We start from the raw sequence: 25,412 nt of genomic DNA, 5'->3' as shown, positions 1-25,412 counted from the left end.
AAATTTTAATTGCTAAAGATTTAATATAGTCCTATAGTCAAATATTTAAAGGTTAAAACCAATGTTTTAGTGGCCTTGCTGAAATTAAAATTTGCCATCATATAGTTTATCTACTCCAGCCAAATTAGTTATCCAGACTGTGTAATCCAGTGTTATATGTTATAGTTGAGGACATTTTTTCCCCTAAAAAATGTGTGCTTGTCAAAAAACCTTGAAACTAATAATTGATAGAGATTTGAGTTTATTATAAAGCAACTCGGTATCTTCCTCATTGTCTTATCTGTTCTGTTCTAAGGAGAATTAGTTCAGGAGTACCATATACAAAGTAAACGAGAGTCCTGTTTGTCTAAAATGATCAATCAGTCTAGCTCTAGCTAAAGAATTTTCTCTTTTCTTTATGCCCAATGACAACCTCCCGCAGACTATATATGAAGAATACTCTGAATTTGCACATCACTTGTTTAACTTCATATGGCTTCTTTAGTATGCAAGTTTGTGTAACTGAATAATAGCATCTACTTTGATTATTACATTGGTAGGCAAGTGAAAAAGCACTTTCATGCATCCAGATGGAAACTGTGATTCAGCCTCTAACAAATGACCACATTGAAATGGAGCAATTTATCAAGAAAATTAATAGACTTAGTAATGTTGTTGTCACCTCAGCTGCCTCACAATCTGGTTAGTCTTCCCATACTTTAACCATTTCCGCTAAGATAATTATGTGTTTTCTCACCCTTTTAAATGATGTAATTGACACACTATTGTAAACTCTAGATATAAGTTTGAATTTTAATTACAATGAGGTATGCACCATTGCTCTAGCTATATATCAGTGCATGTTAAGGGTCTCCGGAACACATCAGTGCATGTTATTTAAAGTTCTTAATCTAATGTGGTCTAGGCCAAGTAATAATGTTGTAGGTCTGGTACTAACTAGCATTGTAGCATGAGAATGATATCATCCTTGGACCATGTTGAGATCACATCAAACACTGTTTGTTTTGTTTGCTTGTATATTCTTAGTTCTTGAAGCTGTTGTCAGCCAAGTACTAATAGACAGAAACGTTAATATAAAGTTACAAAGTTCAGATTGTTGGAAACGTGACTGTAGGTATGACCTGATGTTGAACAGAGTTGTTAGCTTGTTAGTTGTAACACTGAGCAAAGGTGTTGGCTCTTAGTAATGGAAAGTGGGAAAAAATGTATATTTATATTTATAAACCTGGAAAGAATTTTTATTGAGCTATCTATAAATAATCCAGTGTCAAATAAATGCAACTGAGATGTTAACAACCTTATATATGTATGGCGGTGTTTAAATTTGAGCTAGACATGTAAATATATTATTTGTTGAACATAATTCTATAACAGCTTCTTGATTCTCAAATATGTTCTGATGAACTGTTGGGGTTGAATTTTGGGAATAATTGTTATATAATAATTGTTATTTCTGGTCAAATTTAAATTTTTTTCAGGTCAAGCATCTTTGATGCGAAAGCAGGAATTGCTCTAAATGATAACTTTGGCAAGCTTGTTTCGTGGTATGACAATGAATGGGGATACAGGTAAACAGTCGTTCTCATCTAATTGTGATTTGCGGTTCAGTTATTTCTCTTATGAGCAAAGTTGACTGTTAAATTCTTTTACATATATCATTTTGGGTGGTTAATGCAGCACCCGTGTGGTTGATTTGATCGTGCACATGGCATATGTCCAGTAAGTGGGGGATCGTACTTGCTTGCTTGCTTGGGATAAAGTGGCTTGCTCATCTTATCCTTTCCAGTTGTTGAGATATCTAAGTAATGGGAACTTATATGGGCCTTTGTTGTCTTGTGTAGAGAGGATTTGTGTCTCATATTTTGAAGAGTGTTCAAAACAGGATAGTGAAAAAACTATCTTACAATTTTCATTAGACTGAATGTCTTTTCTGGAGAATGTAATAGTTTAGATTTCAGATCATACGTTTTACTATTTTTTAAAACTCTACACAATTTGGTCTATAAACTTCTTATACATCACTTTCAATTAAGAAAAGCTGATGTCAAAAAATATAATGTGCATCACTTTAAGGTAAAAAACTGATGTCAAAGAAATCAGGTTCAAGTCTAAATGAAACATAAAAATCACTTTGTTTAAGATAAAACTGATGTCAGGTAACATTATAAACATCATTTTTAACCAAACAAAACTGATGTCAAAAAACACAATGTACATCAGTTTCAGACAAACAATTGATGTTAAAGACTAACATTTTCAAGTTTTAATGATACATAGACATCACTTCATTCTAGAAAATACGGATGTCTATACGCTAAATTAGACATCACCTTTCATTGAAGAAACAGATGTTTAATATGTCATTTTACATCACCTCTGTCAAAATTATCGATGTTTTTGTGACAAAAAACATAACTCAATATATGTTTAATATGTTTTAATAGGTGTAATTTAGTTATTAAATAATTTTGTTATAGCATTTTTTTATAAAAAATCATCACATAGACATCAGTGTTTTTCACTAAAATCGATGTTTTTGTCAAAAAACATAGCTCATGATATGTTTAACATGTTTAATTAGGTGTAATTTAGTTATTAAATGATTTATTTATAGCATTTTATGTAAATAATCAACAAATAGATATATGTTTTTTAACTAAAATCGATGTCGAATCGAATATAGACATCGGGTATTCACCGATGTCTAGAATAGACATCACCGACATCAACATCGGCTGGGAAACAGCATAGACATCGGCCAAAAAGCGATGTCTATGAACTTTTTTCTTGTAGTGATATCTTGCTCTAATACCGCTTGTTAGATAATGAATCACACACAGAGGGGGGGTGAATGGGTTTTAGTGTTTTTCTACTTAACTTGAAGTGTTCAAGGTGGTGAACAAAGTAAATTAAATCTTGTATTGAAATGTGTTAATACTGAAATTAAATAAGTAAAAGTAGTGGACACAAATATTTCAAAACTCACTTAATTTTATATTAAAATTAAGAATGTTTTTTTTACAAAATTTCTAGGCTATTTGTTGATAAAGATCTTAGCTTCTTTCTTGAGAGAATACAAGATTTTTCTTATCTAAATTCTTATAGCTAACAAAGCATCCAGTGTTTACTTTATAGAACAGTAAATATTGGTTATTACACAGCATGCAACATCATGTACTAAACCGTATTTTTAGATAATCAAATCTTTCTATTCATGGCTTAGCGTGTCTTCGCTAATCTTGCACGCCTGTGACTTTACTTTTCCAGTTAATATTGGCCTTTGCTCTTGCACTCTTTAAGTTGCTTCTGTAGACTTTTCAATCCAACTTGATTAGATTGTTTGTTGATTGATAATCTTGGATATTGAACTGGTCTACATTTTGTACTTTGAGTTTGACCTCGAGATCTCCAGTTTGGCATGTAGAGAACTTGATATCTCGATAATTATATTGGCTTATCGAGATCTCTAATCACTCTATAGATGTTTTGACTTATCGAAGTCTCTAAGTTCTCTATAAGAGAATTTGGCTTGTCGAGATCTCTCATCTTCATGTCTTCACTTTGGCTTATCGATAACTCTGAGTTTTCTAGTGATATCTTGACTTGTCGATATCTCAGAGTTCTCTGGTGACATTTTGACTTGTCGATATCTCAGAGTTCTCTCATGACATTTTGACTTGTCGATATCTCAGAGTTCTCTAGTGACATTTTGACTTGTCGATATCTCTGGGTTCTCTAGTGACATTTTGACTTATCGATATCTCAGAGTTCTCTAGTAGCCTTTTTCTGACTTCTCGATAAGTCATTCTGGAGTTCTCGAATGACTTCTCTATAAAACTTAATCTGTGACATGTAGAGATATTGACTTATAATATTTTTCCCAAATAGATTTATTCAACTCCAAGCTTCTGCACAAATCTTCCGGGGCATGATCTTCTTAATCTTCTTCCAGATAGAATAGTTAGGCTTGATACTGTTTACAGAAAAAGACTTCAGTTTGCCCTTAAACATTTTTATAAACATAAGAATTACAATACATAATGCAAACATAGATTATCATACAACTTACTTAAGGTTTTTATATTGACTTAGTCTTTTTATTGTACAAGCATGTCTTGCATAACAGGTGTCTATTCAATATATGTCTTCAAACAATCTGACCCTCCGTTCAGTCGGTTAAAACTATAAAAGAAATGTCCTAGTTGATTGGGTTTGAAAATAAACATTCATAAAAAAGGTAATTTATGGGGATCTATATACACAATTATTCACTAAATACTTTTTATAACTTACTCAGAATAGAAATTATTTATTCACTAATTTAAAATAATTTGTAAATTATAATTTGTATAATATGTTGCTTTTATATTTCGATCTTATATCACTTGAATAATAAAATTTAAAATTATATCTAATGGTACTCATCAATTTGATCTGACGACTCTAGATTGAGTGACCAAGGATTAACAATAAAACTTTTAATATTTCATCTTTAATATAATAGTATAAATAACTGTTTATTCATAAAACATATTTGTGAGTTTATATAACTAACATTATGTTGACTTGTTAAGGTGTTATTTCAACACGTGTGTTTATGCATTATAATCACACACGTGTTAACAAAGTATATTAAGGAATTTGTTCACCGACTTTATAATTGTTTAGAACTTCCAAGCTGACTTAAATTTTGCTCATCGTTTATCCTTTTTATAAGCCGAACCTTAAAATTGTGTTAACGTTCGACTCATTTATAAATCAATTCAAACTCGAGTCGAATTTCATTTTAATTCGAACCCCGAACTTGAGCGTTTACACTCATTTATACCATAATTGGAGAGGGAATAAAACTATATGAAAACCCTGTATTGCATGGACCAAAGAGTTGTCTTTTAGAGTTAACTTCTGATTTAATTTTGAGAGAAAGGGAGAAAAGTTTACTGATCTAATTGATCTAATTTCTGAAACCTAATTATGACATCAAAAATCAGTCAAAAATACATGTATCGAAAGTTCTTATTTTGCCATATAATCCAATTTAATCGCTAGTGGACCCCTTTTAAAGAGAACAAACAAAATATATTTTAAGAAAAGGAAAAATCAAGAATATATGCGACCTCGTATCATATACAATAATTATGACCAACACTCCTTCCAAAATTCTCATATAATTTCGGTAGTTGGGACAATCCAATGTCATTGTAAATTAATGACTCATTTTATCATAAATCTTATTAATTTTCTTAAAATTATGATAAATGATAATGTTAAGTTGCTTGTACTTGTGTCTTTTAGGTGCTTGCACTGCGTACTTGTGATATATATCGTCGTTAAGTTGCTAGCACTTGTGACAGATGTTGTCACAAATATGTTACAATTCACAAACAAATTCACGAAATTTGTCATAAGTTGTGCCCTATTTTCTGAACCAATAGATCATGATTCTTGTTATTCTAATCATATTAGCCTAAAAAGCTTTTGAGGTTTTACTATACACATTGCACATTCAAATTTCTGCAAACCAAATTCACTCTAAAATTTTATATTTAGAACATAATTTAAGATTTTTGAAGATTATTTGAGCAACTTAAAGGACATGTATCAAGGAAACAGTTTGCATAATCGAATAAGCAGTTTCCAGAGAGATCACTTCTTAATTGTGTAACACCAATCTTGCTTTGTACGTACGTAACGACACAGTTTGAAGAATTAAGTTTTGAATTGCTAGTCACAAAATATGCACATGTTCATCTACTACATAGCAACAAACTCATGTATAAATATAACTACTCTATAATCACAGGATGAAACATGGCTTAACATTTATATTTTATGTAAATAAGAAATTATCATAACATCGCGAACATCTTACAATGGTAGTTTCTTGTTGTCGTTTATAATGTGCATACAGATATAAACACCGTATCTCGCTGTTGATTAAACTTTCCCAATCTTCTAAGTTCTTTTGTGGTGCCCCGGAAACTACACTTCCTACTGGGAGGAAGTTGTGGAGCTCTAACATCTCTCATGCCAACTGGAGAAGCCAACTTTTTTGGTTGACCATCCGCTCAATATTGCCAATGCTGAAAAGTCGTTAATTATTCACAAAAGAGTTTCCTTCAATGAAAAGTTAGTACCCATAAAAGTATCGTAAGTATATACATCAATACTCCATAACTGATTCAACTCATCAATAAGTGGTCTCAAATAGATATTGATATCTCTTGTCAGACTCTTTTCTCCGGGAATAAGTAGAGTCATGAACATGTATGGGTCCTTCATGCACATGGAAGGTGGAAGATTATAGACAACCACAATAACCGGCCAAATTGAATAAATACTCAAATATTTATTGATATGTGATGAGAATCCATCAAAAACAAGTCCAAGTCCAACATTGCAAGTGTTTTGTAAAAAATCAGGATAGTTTCCATCAGTCTGTTTCCAATCATCTCTATCTGCTGGGTGTGTCATAATTGTTTCATTCACTTCTCAAATTCTTTCTAGGAATTTAATCACTATTGATAAGTGTTTTCTAGTCTTGTGCCATCTCATACTATGAGCTTTGCGGAATGACATATTTAATCACTGTAGTCGTGGTACAAGTTGAAAATACCTCAAATTCATTCTAGGAATACACTTTTTACTTCCCTCCGCTACCTTGTACCGACCAGTACCACATATATCACACTCATCTTTGTCAATGACATCACCATAAAATAACCTGCATTCATTCTCATATACATGAATTTTTTTATATCCAAAATTCAAAAATTTCATCATCTTCTTGATCTTGTAATTAACTCGATGGTAATTTGTGCTATTCAGGTAACACATCCCTAATTGCTATGTAACCTGTCGCTCAAAACTTTGAAGGTATTAGAATAAGTCCCTTTTTATGGTCTTATGTTATTTATCTAACACTCACCCTCACACAAAATTTCACTTATGGATCGAAGAGTGGATCACAACCTCTCATCTTGAGGGCATTAATTTATCTTTGGTGCAACTATAAATTGTGAGAAATGTTGGGAGTAGGAGGCATCGAATCTGAGTTCTCTTGCGGCATGAGCTCTAGTATCATGTTTAGTAATCAGACACTTTAAAACCTAAAGGTATTAGAGTAAGACCATTTTCAAGATATTATGTTATTACTCTAACATGAATAAGACCTAAAAGCTTATTAAATCATTTCTCAATACATCCATGAGTAGTCTTAAAGGGCAACAATTTAATTATAAATAAAAATTTCATGAGTTTCATATTTCTAGGATAGATTGGAACTTCTGCATCATTTCCCAAGTCAAAATTCAGGCCCGAATCACCCATCTCAACATCATAGTTGTTCTTCTCATCATACGCACCCCATCCATCAACATCTGGTAGGGATGAAAAACATTATCATGATAATACATTTCATATCTTGAGCTACTGTCATATAGCTCATTACCTTTTCTGTGCAAATTTCAAAATGTATAACTTTCACAAAATTCATTAGCTATGATATCATACCTTACTTCATCAAAAAGTTTTAAAGGCACATTAAACAAATTAATACATGGACATCTAATTGTTTTAATTCCTTCTTTACAATTATTTTTGACAAACTTAATGAATTCATCAATACCAGCCAAAAATTCTTGAGTAATACCTATTTATCCAACTAAATTATTCTGATGGATCCAACTATGATTGTATGAAGTCTATAAATATATATGAGCACAAATATATCAAGTACATGTACATCTAAAGTCATACTATATAAAAAGAAAGGTATAACAATACATACCAATATATAAACACAAATTTATGAATATATTTAAATAATTTAAATAAACCAAGTAAATGAATAATTACAAGTGGATACTTACAAGGATGTATAAAATTAATTAGAAGGTTGGTATCGTTATTTTTGGTGTTTATTTTAATAAAATGGAAAAAAGCAGAGATAGATGAAGTGGAGGCATTTCAGCTTTACTTTGCGACACGATATTAAAATATGTGGCATATTTGAATGAAATAATATTATTTAGTCATATCATTAACACTAGGATGTTGGATATTAATGACAAACTGGTGGATATTAATGTAGGGTAAGCCATACTAACGTCACATTTCTTGTTCTCCATCGATTGTAATAATTTACGAAAAAAGTTAAATTTTTGGTTGAAAATTTAAAATATCAATTTGATTTATGCATTAAAATTTAAATGAAAAAATTGATAAAATGTCAATCTTAAATTTGAAGGAAAAATATGATTAAATATAAAATTACGACATAGATTTTTGTCATTTGTTATAATACGACTGACTGTTATTAAAATATGTGGCATATTTGAATGAAAGAATATTATTTAGTCAGATCATTAATATTAGGACGTTGGATATTAATGATAAACTGTTGAATATTAATGTAGGGAAAGCCATACTTACGTCACATTTCTTGTTCTCTGTCGATTGTAATAATTTACGGGAAAAGTTATATTTTTTGTTGAAAATGTGAAATAGCCATTTGATTTATGCATTAAAATTTAAATGGAAAACAAATTGATAAATATCAATTTTAAAGGAAGAATATGATTAAATATAAAATTATGACATAGATATTTGTCTTTTGTTACAATACGACTGACTGTTATTGATGTCCGTCATTTATAAAAAAGAGCGCAAAAATCAAATATCAAAAAATCATTGAAAGGCGATATTGATAGGATGAGAAATATAATAATAAAATATTAAATCAAGGATATAAATTCTCGATCATAAACAAAAAAGCGGGGGAAGCATTAATTTCTATGATAATAGTATAAGTTTCATGTCAAAATTTCTAATTTTTACTGAGAAAACTAACTCAAACGGTTGGGTGCGATACTTTTATTATAATACGATTTCAAATTTTTTATTATTTCATCAAAATATACTATCGAGTCATATGGGAAAAAGGGTTACTGGGTTGAAATCAAAATAGGAAATTTAATTAAAAAATGGGTAAAATAATACATACTCCCACTGCCCTATTCAATTCTATACATATAAAGTTGAATATAACACTCGCCACACATTTTAAGGTGAATATAAAGTATACTTTCGTAATTTATTTTTTTAATTTTTCTTGTTTTATTAAACTTTAAACATTGAATTTTTATTTTAAAAAAATAAAAAAATAATTTATGTAACTATACTTTTGAGGTGTATTAAAAAAATTGATTTTTTTTTTATTTTTTTCTTTTAAATAAAAATTCAATGTTTAAAGTTTAATAAAAAAAGAAAAATTACAAAAATAAATTAAAAAATTATACTATATTCACCTTAAAATGTGTGCCGAGTGGTTAAAAAAATATGTAAAGAATTGAATGGGAGATAAAGAGTATATATTATTTTACCCGTTTTTTATTTGCATTTGTTATATTAATTTCAACTCAGTAATCTTATTTTCCATATGACACAATATTATATATTAATGAAAATAATACTTTTTTTGAAATCGTATAATAATTATAATTTTTTTATTATAATCATAACATAAGTATCATGTGCAATAGGTTGGGTTGGGTTTTCTGAGTAGAATTTAAAATTTTTGACATGGCTCTTATTCTATTATGATTTTAAAAAATTATTTAAATAAATTAACTAGGCCAACACGGGTTATGAACTAGTATGAATGAATAAATGAAACTAAGGAAATCGATGTTTAATATCTGATTTTACATCACCTAAATGAAAATATTCGATGTCTCTGTGGAAAAAAATATAGCTCATTATATGTTTAATCTGTTTTCATAGGAGTAATTTAATTATTAAATTATTTATTTCTAACATTTTTTGTAAAAAAATAATGCATGGACTTCAGTTTTTTTCAAGAAACGATGTCTAAGCAAGTAAAGACATCGCGTTATGGCCGATGTCTAGTATAGACATCACCGACTCAAAATCGATTCCCAAACAGCATAGACAATGTCTATGGATATTTTTCTTGTAATGTAACAAAAATGGGTGAAACCAAAACTAATACTTGTGTACCACGTAAAGAGGAGTTTCGCTTATTAATAAAGTTTATTAATATGGAAAAAGAAGATTAAAAGTACATTGATATTTCATACTGTTAATAGTTTATTATATAATGATATTATATTATTGTATAGATTCATTAGTATAATAGTTTATTATAATAGTTTCATTATTAGGATATTTTTCTTTATTATTGTTTGGTTGTTTGCAATAAAGAACAAGTCATATCATAATAAAAATCATTTTTTTTCTCTCCTCCTCGTGCTTTGTCATGGTATCAAGAGCTATGAATTGATCTGGGAGAGGTTGATGATGAGTTATATTGAGTTATATTGGGTTGCTTTCCACATGTTGGGTTTAAAACATATGTTCTAATTATTATTTCTTCTTGTCTTCTTTTTATTCAAATTGGTTATTTTTTCTTTTTCTTGGATATTATGAGTTTTAATCATGATTATTGCTCTAATTTTGGTTGAAGTTTTTTTTTACTTGTTTTGGTTGTGACTATCATACAACTTTTCCTCATGTATTGGTTGGAACTCTCATACAAATTTTCTGTTGGTTTTGGTTAGAACTCTCATACAACTTTTCTACTGTTTTTGGTTGGAACTCTTATATTATTTTTATGTTGGCTTTGGTTGAGACTCTAATACACACTCTCAGTATCTATTTGATGATATTGGCTCTTTGATAATATTTTCTTCTTCTTTTCCTCTCATCTTCCTTTCCTTTTCTTGTGTTGATGATAGGTGTAGCCCTAGGAAACTCTGTATACTTCTCCGCCTTATATTTTATTTTATCTGGTGTTCTAAGCACATTGGGCCTTTGCGGGATCGGTGCAGGTTGTTTGGTGCTCTAGACATATTTTTTTAGTATATTTGGTACTGTACTGTAGGCACACTGGCCCTTTACAGGATTTGATTAGATTTGGATACAATTAGAATTGGGATACAATTTTTATTTGGTTATTCGATACAGCTTGTTGACATAGATTCAGTGATTTGAAATTTGTTTTGAGTTGATTATGGAGATTGGTTTTAGATATGGATTCACTTTCACATGCAATTTTGGTATTATTTTTTATGGTTACAGATTTATTGCTTTGGTGATTTGATTGCTCTGTTTTATTTTAGGTTGCTGCGTCTTTGAACGATTTCTCTTTTATTGTTGTTGCATCCTCTTTTGTTATTGTGTCTTTGGATTCATTTGGAAGTTTTTGGTTTGTTTAGATATAAAACCTTGTGTTTGGATTTGTTTGGATGCTCTTGAATTTGATGTTGTAATTTTAGATTTGTTTGATTACGTGGCTCCGTCTCTTGATTGACAAACTCCTGATTGAGCATTGTCAGTTTGAAGGGGGTGTTAACATATATAATGATATTATATTATTGGATACTTTCATTTTTATAATAGTTTCGTTGTTAAGATATTTTTCTCTATTATGTTTAGTTGTCGGCTATATAACTCCCTCCTCTATCCTAATTGAGAACATGTTGAATTATAATGAAATCCTAATTTTTTCTCTTCTCTCTATTCCTTTATTATGTTTATTTATTGACTATAAAAACCCCTCTTCTATTATAATTTAGAACAATATCTACTATATAATAAAATCCTAATTTTCTCTATTCTTTCCATACTTTATCACATATTTGTGAAAAACTAATAATATAATTTTCCCACTTTAAAATGCAAACTTCAGTAATATTGTTAGAAGTAAAATGCAAACTTTAAAGTTTTTTGGACAAAAACATGCACAAAATTTCCGTGAACAACAGGGTGGAACAACTATGGCAAACTAGCCTGAAATCTTACAAAAAAAAGAAAGAAACACCAATGAAAATGATATGAAAAGTGGAACCCAAAGGGGTTATGTAGAACAATTTAACCTATTGAGCTCATTCAAAATGCAGTTGTCATTTAATCAAATAAAAATGCTCATTCAAATACTAGCACATGAGTTTCAAGTGGCCTTATGTTTTCTTCAGGGGTAATTTACCAATGAAGTCGCTGTTTAGACTTCCCATGTAGAGATTATCCCAAACTCCAAAGCAGACGTCCCAAGCGACATAATTTTCCCACTATGATCACCCAGCATTTTCATTATATTTCCATCATCCCCCACATTCACCACGATGTTTCTTTATCATTAGGAAATGTTTGATTGTGCTGGAATAGTGTAAAAATTTCAGCTTACTCGAATATATCTACAAATGTGAAACATCATTATGTTCCTATGTACTTTCAGCGATATTTACTTTTAAGCCTAGCAATGACCTAAATATACCTTTACAAGAGCAATCCAGAATGAACCATCTAGAGCAAGATTAATGTTGTCTGGTGCACCTGGAAGGTTTTAAATAATTTGCCTCTCATTTCATTTTTTAGCCAATACTTGAGGCACCTAAATCTTAACATGAAAAAACAATTTTTTTTAAAACATTTGAATATATAGGTATTCTCTTTTAGTCTGCTTTTCTCAAAACTTAATTTGTATTACTTACATCCATGTTTCACAAACAACTAAATAATCTTCATTTGTAAAGAGTGCCACACCATTAGTAAGTGCAAGATTATCCAACAGTAACGAGGTGTCTTTAGTGGAAGGATCATACTTTAGAAGCTGCCCATAAGGTTTGGCCTCCTGTACATCAAGGTACCAGTCATGCATTCCGTATTTGGTGGTTGCAACACTAAAATACAAGCACAACAACATTTTTGCAATCATACAACTATTTTTTTTCGTTGTCTGAAAGGTAGTTTTTCCGTTGTCTATCCAACACTCGTGTGATCGAAGGTTGGACAACGGTTGTTAATACAGTTGTAATAAGGGAGATTCAACAACAGTGTTTAACACTGGTTACAATCTGGATGACACAACGGTTGTTTTAGAAAAACAATTGTTGGAACATTTTTAACATGACAGTTTTCTTAGTAATAAACAACGGTTTATTTACGTCAAGAGAAAGTTCTAAATTTTCTTTCCAATTTTAAATATCTTTTCCAAACAACAGTTATTTTATCCATCTATTATTTATGTAATAGAACAACAACAGTTATTTTCAGAGGTAGTAATATAAGTATCTTTTAGACAACAGTTTTAGGGTGGTGTTATAATGCAAAAGAGATAACGAATTACTTTTCGGGAACCATTGAAGAAATATTTGTAACACAATAGTTTACTAAGTAATAGACAACAGTTTAAAAAACAATTATCTTATTAGGTATATGCATTTTGCATATCAATTTCATATTTAATTAAAACCAACTGCATAAAAAACCACAAAAATTAGTCCCCTGCCAAAATAAAAATACCATAATCCATACCATAATCCAAAACAAAATCATACCATAATCTAGGCCCCCGCCAAAACAAAACCAATTCACTACCATACCATAATCCATACCATACCATAATCCATCCGTTCAACAATCCAAAACAACCAGATCTACCTACCAAACTACCAGCAATCCACCGAACACAAAATACATTATCGCAAGTCTACTTATCACCAACTACATACATAAAACATCCACTTTACGATAAGTTCAAACGAGTCTACTTGTCAATATACGATAAGTTCAAACGAGTCTACTTGTCAACATACGATAAGTTCAAACGAGTCTACTTGTCACCAACTACATACATAAAACATCCAGTTTACGATAAGTTCAAAAGAAAAGAAAGGCGAGGACCTAGCTTGCACAATGTTTCATAAAATATTTTGCAAACTCAACCCTGATCTCGTTGATGTCATCCTCAGTGTAAACCAGGTTTGATCTACGCAGCCACTGAAATATGATCCAAAATTTTGTATAAGTAACATGTTCTGCCCTTATAAGAGTAAATACAAAGTGGATGAAAAGGCCCATAGATAGTCAATTGTCACCTTATTAGCAAAGTCCAGCTCCTTATCATGAATGATTTCCATCATGTATCGCATCACAAACAGGCCACAATCCTTGTTCCCGGTTTGCACTGGAACTCCCTAAAATATCAAACAAAAAATCATTTAAAATATCCAGTCTCCTTTAATAACATAATTAATATATGATCACAAAAATAAATAAATACCGCCATGTTCTCCCACAATACTTTCTTCTTCGGAACCTTTTTCAAATCCTCCTTGTACATTTTAATGGCACTGCAACCAAAACGAGATATATCAAAACACAAAATAACCACTACAAAATATGGTCGGACAAGATTTATAAGTTAAGACTTAATAATCAAATTTTATAACGTGAACTCTTACTTGTCGACAACATCCACCCATTCTCCATTTGCAATTCGGCGTTTAAGAGGGTCCATATAGTAGACTACCTCTGCGTCTGGATTGACAACTGTCAGGGTCCAGTGGTTGCTACAAAAAATAAACAGAGGTGCTTGTTAAATAGTAAAGCCTAAATTTGATGCTTTTTTGTCACTCAAACAACTTAAATATCATAAAAAAAATTACATTTCTATTGAATTAAAATCAACCTAAAAATTATTTAAACTCACTATTTGTGAAAAATAATCTAAAATATGATACTAGTAGAGTGTAATTTACTGTAATAAACATGATCAGGTATAACATCAAAAATTGAAGGCTCATACTGATAAAATTTAAATTCCAGTAAATAAATCAACTTTAAAACTGAACCTATACAATTATCATCAAATTTGAACTTGAAATATTATGAGGTTGAACTATACAATTTCCCCTGTCTGAGAAACAAACCTAACATCTAATAACAAAATCAATTAAATATTGTAAGCCATTTGATTACTTTTATATTAACTTCAAAACTATCAAGGCATTTGATTACGTTTATACTGAACCAATGCAATTAATATAAATTTCAACAAATATTATCGAGTTTAACTATACAATTGAACCCATTCCTTACAAAATTAAAGCTAAATTCTTCAAAAAATTAATAAAAAACTGGCAAGGCTTAACAGCTTAATAGCTTGGGATAGTAAAAATACTTACACATCATTGTACGGCAGGAGAAAATGCTGCCCTTTCCTAGAATCTTTAAATCTTGTACACAATTCACGCGACCTCTGCACTGCACTGCCACATCCAATGGCACCGATTGTGCCTGGATCTACAAAGCTAATCATGTTGACCATCTTATGCTTCTTCACATATTCATTCAAGAAGCTACAAATTAAATTAAGCAGTCCTTAGTAAAGATTGTCATATTTATTCCAAGGCTATATACTCCGAAAAAAAACTTAAAATGAAAAGCTTACTGAATAAAAAGGCAAATGACAGAGCCGGCCATTTCACCGCCAGAGCACACTGCATGTATATCAGATAAGAACATGATTTGCTTCTTTGTAAAGCCAAATGCTTCTTTGCTTAGCTCAAAAGAAATTGTTCGGCCACCACTCAAGGCTTCCTTTTCAAACTACAGGGTCCAAACTGCATCGTTTTCAAAACTGCAGGGACCAAACTGCAATTTTGTAGTCCAGTCGCCGAAAAAAGTCGGGGGTGGCCGGAGAACACGTTCCCGACGTCCTCACCCCACCAACACCTCCAGATCACATCTACAGGTTACCAGGAACACAACCATGCAATCAAAACAACCTAACAATCCCTGAGTTGGCCGGAATTTGGCCGTGAAATTTTCCATTTTCCGGCGAACATCGGAAAACTTCAAAACACAACTCCCTTCTCTACAGACCTTGTTGGTTCATGAGACTTATACGACTAGATTGCAAATTTCACAGAGAACACAACCCACTATAACACAACATCAATCTATCACAGAATAAGAAACCCCCAAATTTCAATTAAAAACATTCATACGGGTTATAAACCCTAATTTTAAAATTCGAAAATCAAACTCAAATTTGAACATGTTATTGAACTCCAAATCAGACGTATGACATATGAAAATCATCAGGAAAACAAGCTCTACAACATGCAATCATCAAATCATACAAACAATCATCCGAACAAAAATTCATATTTTTAATAAAATAAATTCGAAAATAAATAAATTTTTAGAAAAATAACCTTGATTTCTGCAGGTGTATGGATTATAGAATCTGGTAGAGCTCTTCAAGACCTTCAGATTGGTTACTCGAGCTTTCCAAACCGAATTCAATAACACCTCCAAATGCTTGTTTGATTCTTAGAACAGTTTTAGGAAATTAGGGTTTTTCTCTGAAAATTATATAATTATATGTCTGCAAATGATTTTGATACGAAATAAAATACGGTAAAATGCTATTTATAATTATGGAAAATTAGTATCCCGTTGGATCATTCCGGATAAAAAACGGTACGTTTATTTGTAAAAACTTATCCAAACGGTATCGGTTTTCGGGATAATTATCCAAATCAGTACATTTGTACTGCGGTCTTGGTCTCAGCGCCTGGTTACACGTATTACGAAGTGATAATTGGGATAGTTTAATAAAAAGCTCCCGTTTATCGAAAATACGGGTTTTATTGATTTACCGAAACAAATATTGTATCAAAAATGTTACGCCGGGACCCGCGCAGGACAAACCGTACGCCGGATCGAAAAAGTCGAAATGTGGAAAATGCTCGGAATATTACAATTAGGTTAGGAAGGAGTTCTCGGAAGAGTTTTGGATTCCAAAAACGTAACAACGGTTGACGTCGGTTGGTTCCCGTTTTTATAAAATAGATTTTAATTACCCGGAAAAAGATTTTAGAAATTTCATATGATTCTTATAAATCCATAAATCAACATAAAAATAATTAGGAAGATATAACAATTATATATATTTTATTTTGGACATATAAAAATTAAAATACTCAATTAATATTATTTTTGAATATTCAAGTACAGATAACACTTAACAATTAACTCACAGAATAGATACTGGGCACACATAATAATATCAAAAATAATTACACGATATATCCCGGATATTACAGGGAGTGTTAAAGAGTATAAGATCATGTTCGGGCCTTCCTCTACTACCTTAAGTTTTTAGAGCGACTGGTTACTTAATAATAACATTAATTAAGAAGTATTTCTGATGTTCATAGCAGTTGTTAGGGGAGATGCAATATTTTCCAGGGAATCAGTAAATTCTTGATTTTGGACATAGAAAAGATTGATCCTTTTGGAAGCATTAGGAATCATAAATTTGAGAATATTATTGGAAATAAATTATATGTATGCATTTTATAGGTAGTATCACTACAATTAAGAAAACTATTATTGATGAAATAATTATGGAATCATTTAGCAATATATTTCATACGCCAACTTGTTAGACTAGTATTTATTGTTTAACTATTGTATAGGCAAAATTTTATTTGACAGAACTGGAGAATCAGAAAAGAGCAAAGAATCAGAGCCACGAGTTTTGACCTGTAAAATTAAACTCGCGTCACGGGAAAAATCTAGATCGTGGAGAGTGAGTGAAGAAAGTTAGAAAAATTATTAATACCCCAAATCTACTAGTCCAGCTTCATTTTCAAATTACTACTATGTTGGAGACTGAAGTATTTACTGTTTGAAACTAATTTTATGTTGCCACTGTACCTGTTATTGGCAGGGCATGCGATTGTAACTTCATTTAATATAGTGTTTTAGTTGATAACTTGTTCACAAATATTTGAGGTTTATCTTTATTAAGTTTAAAAATCATTATACCCCGGGGATAATTTACAGAACTTGAGACGAATCTATGGTAAGATAATTTAGGTCATTCATAAGTTTGAAGACATTTTGCTTTGTGTTTGTCATAATGTGTTTGAAATCTATTAATCTGCAGATTTTAAAAATATAATATGTGTATTGCTTTATCAGATTATTTGGAGCAGTTTTAGCAGAATGCAGAATTTGGATGGCAAAATTTTTGCACATGCATTATTATATTTGCTTAAATATTTGCAGAGTTTTTTTACAGTTTTTTGTCTATAGAATTTGCAGAATTTTGCTTCAGTCCAGAATAGAATTTTATCAGATTTTTGATTGCTCAATCTGCAAATTATTGAATCAGTTATTTCTGCCAAATTTAACAGTTTTTTTATTTGCAGAATCTAGAAATTTTTCCAGGTTGATCTGTAGGTTTTTTCTGGTTATGAAATATAGGCATTTAAAGTTTACTTTTTGAATATCTATTGTGTAACATATGCTTGTACATAAAAAGACTAAGTCATTTTGATAACCCTAAGGATAAGTTGTATGATAATTCAGTTGTATTCTATACACTACTAAAAAACTTCAATAGGCATCGGCCAGAAACCAATGTTAAATGTTTCCCGACCCATGTCTATGCGTGTGTAGAGAAAGATACCCCCATATGACATCGGTTGTGAATAATGTCTGGGAACATCTTTAACATAGGTTCCAGATTACAGTCTGATGTATATTCTCTGTTTTTAAACAAAAATTGCATTACAATCCTTTCCAAATAGCTTTTATATGATCTAGGTATGAACTTTAACAATTAATTTACAAAGAATAAATCCGTATTTACATCGTTTTAAAAAGAAAACTGATGTCAAAGTTGTCTTCTGACATCGCTTTTGGATATGAAACAGATGTCAAAGTTACCTTTTTACATCACATGTAAAAGAAAATCGATGTTAGAGGCTTGATTAGACATTGGTTCATTAAATAAATCTGATATGTTTAGCATCTTCAACATCAGTTATAAACAAGTTGTATATATCATATGATCTTTATGCCTTATACGTTTACGTACACATTTCATTTATAAACACCGAAAAATTCCAAAATTTGGACAAACAAACAGAAAGACAAGACCAAAAAACCAAAATCACATAATTTGATAATCATTAATAACCCGGTCTACCTCCTACAACAATGAAACCAACAAACCAACAAAAAATTATAAAGTCAATCAAAATACCATCATGTACAAAAGCAACATCAAAATTCTAAAGTCTACTGCAATCAAAATACCGATCCTACAAAACATCCCTGAACATCTCTTAAGACACTACGCCATAAGTGCACATAGGCAACGGTTTTAGCTAGCGTTGCACGAAAAGTGTTGCATTATCTACAAAATTTTCAGTTTATTATAACACAGTGGAGAAAGCGTTGCAGTACATTGAAGCTACCGTTGCTAATAACTGGTAGTGTTGCGCAGCATGCAATAGTAGAGGTCATACCGTTGCATTAGACATTTTATTTATTTAATAAATGTTGACATGGTATGTTGATATAGAATTAGTGGGTCCCACATATGGGACCCAAAATGCTGACATGGCGTGCTGACATGGCATCAGTGGGGCCCACGTGCCGATGTGGCACTTTATGCGTTGCATTTGCTTTCTGGTGTTGTAGTAGGTTATTTAGTGTTGCCTTAGCTATTGTACTATTTTAAAAATTTATTTGTTATATTCATGTTCTAATTTTTTTTAAATCATTTTTAATTGATCATTCAGAAGGCGCGCCCTGTAAAGCAAAAAGAGCCTCTAGTATCCTGTTGTCCCATAAAACATATTGAAGGCATCATTCTGTAGTCTTGCGAGTTATCCTCGTAGGGAAATGATCGAAAACATCAAGTGTATGCTTTAGAAGCCCTGTCTCCATATTCGGAGGGTTGTCCTCGATGGGAGGCTCTAGGGTTATCTCATACTTTGCACTTCTACGCTTGGGATCACTTGTCCTATAATCTGGTGGGTTATCCTCATCGGGGGGAAAGGATGTGCTTTGGCATTTGCGATAAGTCATGGCTATATATACGATTACTATCAACGAAAGTAGAAGTAGTGGATGGGGGATATTTATTGGTCGGGGAGTTATCCATTCGAGAGTGGTGTACTTTGAGATGACGGCTGCTGAGATTTTAAAATTGTCTCATGATTTAATGGAGATGGTTTTGATTGATCGCTTATCGGGGAATTTTGTTGCGCCTGAACCGCCTTTTAGTTATTTTTTAGGTTGTTATCGTAGTGCTTATGATGAGGCGAAGAAGGTTTTATTTATGAAAGATAAGAATCTGAGGGATGATATGGTTTTCGTTATTAAGCAAGCTAAGAATTTGGTGGTTTCATGTTGTAGGATTCATTTAGGGAACCCTGATATGTTCCCGAATTGGAATAGTACTAATGGTTCAAATAGTTGAATTGGGGTTGCCGGAAAGTGACCGGAATCCGGCTAGATATTTTTTAAAAACCTGGAAATACAAACTTACGACGGTTCTTCATCACATATTCCGTCATAAATAGGCCCTAATTCCTAAAATACGATATTTTTTCTATCAAAATTTACTAACTTACGATGTATAGTTGCGTCGTAAACTTTTGATTAATTTCATTTAAAGTGGGTCCTGCAAGAGAACATATGATATTATTTATTATTTTATTGAGAACGTGGGCCCCTGCTTACTAACTTGCGACGAAATTATATTTTGTGACGAAAAACTGAACTTACTACTCGAGCAAAAATGACGAAAAATTTCAGTACTAAATCGATTTCAGTACAAAAAAACCGTCATAAACGGCCTGATTTGTTGTAGTGCACACACACACATCTCTCATACTAAGTCTCATATAATTATATTTCCCCAAATGGAGAATTAATTCAAACCAATTCCGGTGAATTCTTTCGATTCACACCAATTCCGGCAAGTTCACCATTTCATAACAATTTCGGCAAGTTCAACTCCATCACCTCCGACTAGAGTTTATGCCATCACTTCCGGCAAATTCATTTCCGAAAACTAAGAAGTAAAATAAATCTTATATTAATTAGTTCATGTATATGAACCAATTTAAGTTTGCTTTTTTTTCCATATTTGTTTATCAATTCGGTGAGTTAATTTTATAATATTTGATTATCAATATGTTACTAAAGGATAGAAATGCTGTATTTTAAAATCTAGATAATATATTTATGTAATTTTAATATTAGTAAATAAAAATTACTATTGGGTCCGTTATTATTTTATGAAATTACATTATGTAAAATCTAGTAAAAAATTTCAGAAAATTTTTTTAAGCAACAATATGCATTTTGCTGCTGTTTTTTAGAAATATGGCGCTTACTAAATTCTACCAAATTTGGTCGAATTTAGCATACTTATTTCGACCAGATTTGGTTGAATTTAGCATAGTAATTTCGACCGAATTTGGTCAAATTTAGTATTTGTGGGTGGGATTTTTGAATTTTTACGAAAATTTGAAATTTTGTCAAATAAATTTGGGGAGGAGTTTTTGCAACTAACTTCGGTCGAATTTTGTTGGTCGAATTTATTCGCTCAAATTTAGTACGGTTGAATTTAGCAAAATTCGACCGCACCACTTCTTTTCGACTAGCCTTTGTTCGACCAACAACTGGTTTGTCAAAAATAGCTATTTTAGACCAACATCGGTCGAATTTATCTAAATTCGACTTAAAAAATTCGGTCGAATTTAGCCGATTTTTTTGTAGTGTTTCTAGCGAGTCACCCATTAAGTCGGGAAAAAATCTGAAATTCCTTCCTGTCTTGTTAAATTCTGCTAATGCTCTTAGTTGTGGCTCACGCCACACATCTACTAGACCGCTCAATGCATCTTATTTAGCTTCAGGCGTAAACTTTAAACACTGTAAGAAATTGACTAAATTTGACCAAAATTTTCTGGTCGAATTTGGCTGTTTTTGATTGAAAATATGTTGGTTAACGAAGGCTAGTAAAAAATGAGTGTTTCAGTAGAATTTAGCTAAAATTGACCACCCTAAATTCGACCGAATAAATTTGACCAACTAAATTCGTCCGACTAAATTCGACCAATATCCGTTGTAAGTACTTACCTAAAAATATTTGGCAAAATTTTAAATTTTTTTCAAAAACATTAAAAAATCCCGCAAAAAACACTAAATTGGACTCATTTTCATAGTTTTTGCACGAACATCTTATAAGACCGTTGTCTTCCGGATCAAGATGTTCAATAGAAAATTTAATGAAACTATCCACAATATTTTTGTAATCTTCCGTTAAATATTTTACCTCACTATATCGATGACAACCAATCCAACTACGATCGGATGGCATCTACAAAATAACCAATAAAAATAAATTACCAATGTAATTATGAACAACTATTATTATCTCAAAAATTATTAACATAATTCATTCATTTAAATACCATATTGGACAACAAAAAAATAATAAATAATAATTGACATTATTCTTGGAAAAAAATTGAACTTACTCGATGATTTGAGATGCTCAAATGAAAGAGAAATTAATAATAGATGAGCAAAAAATAGTGAAATGGAGAAGAAGGGTGACAAAAACGCCTAATGGAATGTAGAAGGGAGTGGGTTTCCAAAAGGAGTACAGGTAAAATCAACCAAAAACGGTCAAATTTAGCAAGATACTACATTCTACGGTCTTTGGTCAAATTTAGATATATTCAACCGAATAAAGTCGAAATTAACTCCATTCAACCGTTCTTGGTTGAATTTATATAAATTCAATTAGAGTAAGTCGAAAATAGCTGCATCTACTAAATTTAAACAATATTGATAGAATTTAGCCGCGATCGAATTTCTTTGGTTGAAATAATCCTTACTTTCTTGTAGTGAAAATTTTGGGCATCACTCCTGAATATTGTGCCTGGTTCACAGTATTAGGTTCACAGTATTAGCCTTCCTAATTGCCAGCACACTGACATCAAATCTTTGAAGATACACTATTTAGTAATTTAGGTCACGTTGAAACTCGTGTGCAGAGCTATTACTGGATCCCATCACCACAACAATGCCTCCAACATTTAAAATCCTATAAGTTAACTTTTTCGAGCCCTCCAAGCTTGACAACAAAACAATGTCGCAAGACTCATCTTGGAATTAGCTCTTTCCATCCAAATCAGATTCAAAAACCAACTCAACATCATTATTATATAAAAACCTCAAATTATTTACTGGATGATCAACGCCTTTGTCAAGATCAAACCTTTATCTTCCATCTTAACAAGACCCTCATAAGCCAAATTTGAAAAATCTTGGGAAAAATTTGAACTCTGTAATATGAACCACATTCTCAGTTGACAATCTCCCCGGAATATAACCAATCAAAGGCAATGTGACAACAAAAATAGCCAACAACAATGACCTCTACACAACCCGTAAAAGCATAGAACATGCAAATTAACAATCACAAAACCATCATAATTCCTCCCAATATCATCACCTCCACTCCAATCTTTCTTATTCATATTGCTCTTACCTCGAACCCCTCGAGTCAAATCCTTGATCAAGTTTTCAAATTTCTACATCTTTCAATTCAAGATTTTCACGGGATACACAACTTAATATCCAATTAGTCTAATCTAACAATGACCCACAAGATCAATTTTTTCATAGATTAAGATAGTCATCAACCAAAGGATAAAAATAATAAGTAAGTTAATGAGATCAAAACCTTGCAGCTGTGCAATTACCACCCACAAGAGCAACACAAGAGTTTCTAGTTTCACTCCAAATGTCCATTAACTCTCTAATCCAAATAAATTCCATCAGCCATTTTTCTATTATCACTCTTCTCTTTTCTCCAGGTCTAATCCATGACATTAAATTTTAGTGTTACCCATATAATTTATTCATGTAATTTAGAGCACATAATTTATTAATAGGGTTATATATCAAATCAAGGACTAAGGATGACAATCGAATCATTCGAAAAAAATTTAGTAAAAATCAAACCCTAAAGTCCCGATCTCATTAACTGATATATTTAAATTATTGTTACTAAAATGTAAGAGATATATCCGACAAATGTGTAGGGGTACCAAACTAAACCAAATCGAACCAAACATAATTAGTATATATTCTTCTTAGAGTACGGGGTCTGGGACCCTGCTCCGAACAGTAGGAGACTGTTTCTGTGAAGACCTCGGCTTAGTGCAAGAAAAAAAATTACGTATCTTGATAATATTTCTAGATTATATAACTATTTTTTTAATTGTATAAATTTTTCTAGATATAATAAATTTTTCTCTTTTGTTTGGAGTTATAAATTTAATTATTTTAAAATATAGTATTATTTCATGAGTTAAATAATTTTTTTAATTATAATTGGAAGAAGAGAACATGACGAAAATGATAGAAAAATATGATCGATTCTTGGTGGAGTTAGCCATCTTGTTCTCAACGTGGCATTCTTTTATAAACAGTAAGAATATATAATATTATGAGTAAGAATAGATAATTGCAATGGAGGTGCATGTACTCTCACTTCACTTAAGGTTCATTGTTGGGTTTGTTGTAAGAAAAAGACGAACTAAAAATTATGATGGAGACATTATCTTTTGGTGGAATTAGTTAATATTATCGGTAAGAATAGATAATTTCACAGAAGGTGCATGTACTCTCACTTCACTTAAGGTTCATTCTTGGGTTTGTTGAAGAAAAAGACGAACTTAAAATTATGATAGAGACATTATCTTTTGTATTCTCTCATATAAGTCTCATGTGAAGTATGTTATGAGACAGGTTGCGTATATATATACATTTATCTCGTCTACCACTGAGTCATGATTTTTTACGAAAACAGCCTCCCTATTTTTTGAAACAGGGGCAAACTGGATATATCTTACCCTCATCATACCCCGTTCTAAGCACGTTGTACTGAGTATGTTTGTTTTATTTTTTTAATTTATATTAATTTTTGTAGTTGCTATGTGAAAAATGTTTGACTATGAGACACTTGTACTTGTAGAGTGATCCTCTAAAAAATATGAAATTGCAGTATATTCAAAACATATAATGCTATATTCTTTAAATAATATCCCAACCACTTTTATTTTATATGATATTGACGTAATTTTTAAATAATTTTTTTTAATCTGATTTAAGAAATCTACACATGATCACGAATATATATATATACACACTGCAAGTTCTATTATCTATCCTTGTCGATTTTGTTCATTTTCTCCGGCCCATGGCCTTCCGGCCATCAAAATGCTCAAAGAAGGGCCACGAAAAGAGGGCCGACTAGTTAAAAAACCTGTTATCTTTAACAATCGGGGCATAATCTCGTTCTCTATCTCTTCTTTGGCGTGGCACTTGTAATTTTTTTAAAAATAATAATTAATTTTGAATTAATTAATATATAAACTCTTAATTTTTTTTCAAATTATTTAAAAATAATTAGAAAGAAAAGATAAAAATTTTTATGACTTAAAACATTTTAAATATTTTTACAACGTTATTATATATTATTCAAATAGACTAGTTGCACAATCAAAAATTTTTTATACAAATATTTAACTTTATTTCCTCTTAGTTATTGATTTGGAGTAGGATTTTAATTGTTCTTAAATGCAGACACAAGGACCTCTTAATGAGTTAAATATCAACACAAGTACCCCTTAATGAGTGTTTTATAAAATAGAGTCATATAATGAAATAAATATGGAAGTTGTCATCAACCACTCTGTGAACTCGTGCATAAGCTT

General features: G+C 31.2%; 1 protein-coding gene and 1 pseudogene across 1 annotated transcript; both read right to left on the bottom strand.

Moving 5' to 3' along the window:
* Positions 1-11,981: 11,981 nt before the first annotated feature.
* Positions 11,982-12,724, bottom strand: LOC141666196 (protein STRICTOSIDINE SYNTHASE-LIKE 4-like; annotated as a pseudogene).
* Positions 12,725-13,645: 921 nt separating this feature from the next.
* Positions 13,646-14,320, bottom strand: LOC141666195 (uncharacterized). The gene is made up of 4 exons (XM_074472189.1): positions 14,265-14,320; positions 14,084-14,153; positions 13,899-13,997; positions 13,646-13,800 (listed from the first exon to the last, which is right to left on the bottom strand). Exons 1-4 carry the CDS (start codon positions 14,318-14,320, stop codon positions 13,705-13,707), a joined length of 321 nt encoding a protein of 106 aa, XP_074328290.1. The 3' UTR covers positions 13,646-13,704.
* Between the last annotated feature and the right edge of the window lie 11,092 nt (positions 14,321-25,412).

This window comes from Apium graveolens, chromosome 6 (assembly GCF_009905375.1).
Source record: "Apium graveolens cultivar Ventura chromosome 6, ASM990537v1, whole genome shotgun sequence".
NCBI lineage: Eukaryota > Viridiplantae > Streptophyta > Magnoliopsida > Apiales > Apiaceae > Apium > Apium graveolens.
This window is presented reverse-complemented; position numbering and strand designations above follow the sequence as displayed.

What these genes read in the sequence shown, in the direction of transcription:
- LOC141666195 (XM_074472189.1), bottom strand. Translation starts at nt 14,320, where the DNA reads ATGGACCCTCTTAAACGCCGAATTGCAAATGGAGAATGGGTGGATGTT. An exon ending in TATTGTGGGAGAACATGGCG is followed by an intron (nt 13,998 to 14,083) that starts GTATTTATTTAT and finishes TTGATATTTTAG; the next exon opens with GGAGTTCCAGTGCAAACCGG. An exon ending in AGCTGGACTTTGCTAATAAG is followed by an intron (nt 13,801 to 13,898) that starts GTGACAATTGAC and finishes ATCATATTTCAG; the next exon opens with TGGCTGCGTAGATCAAACCT.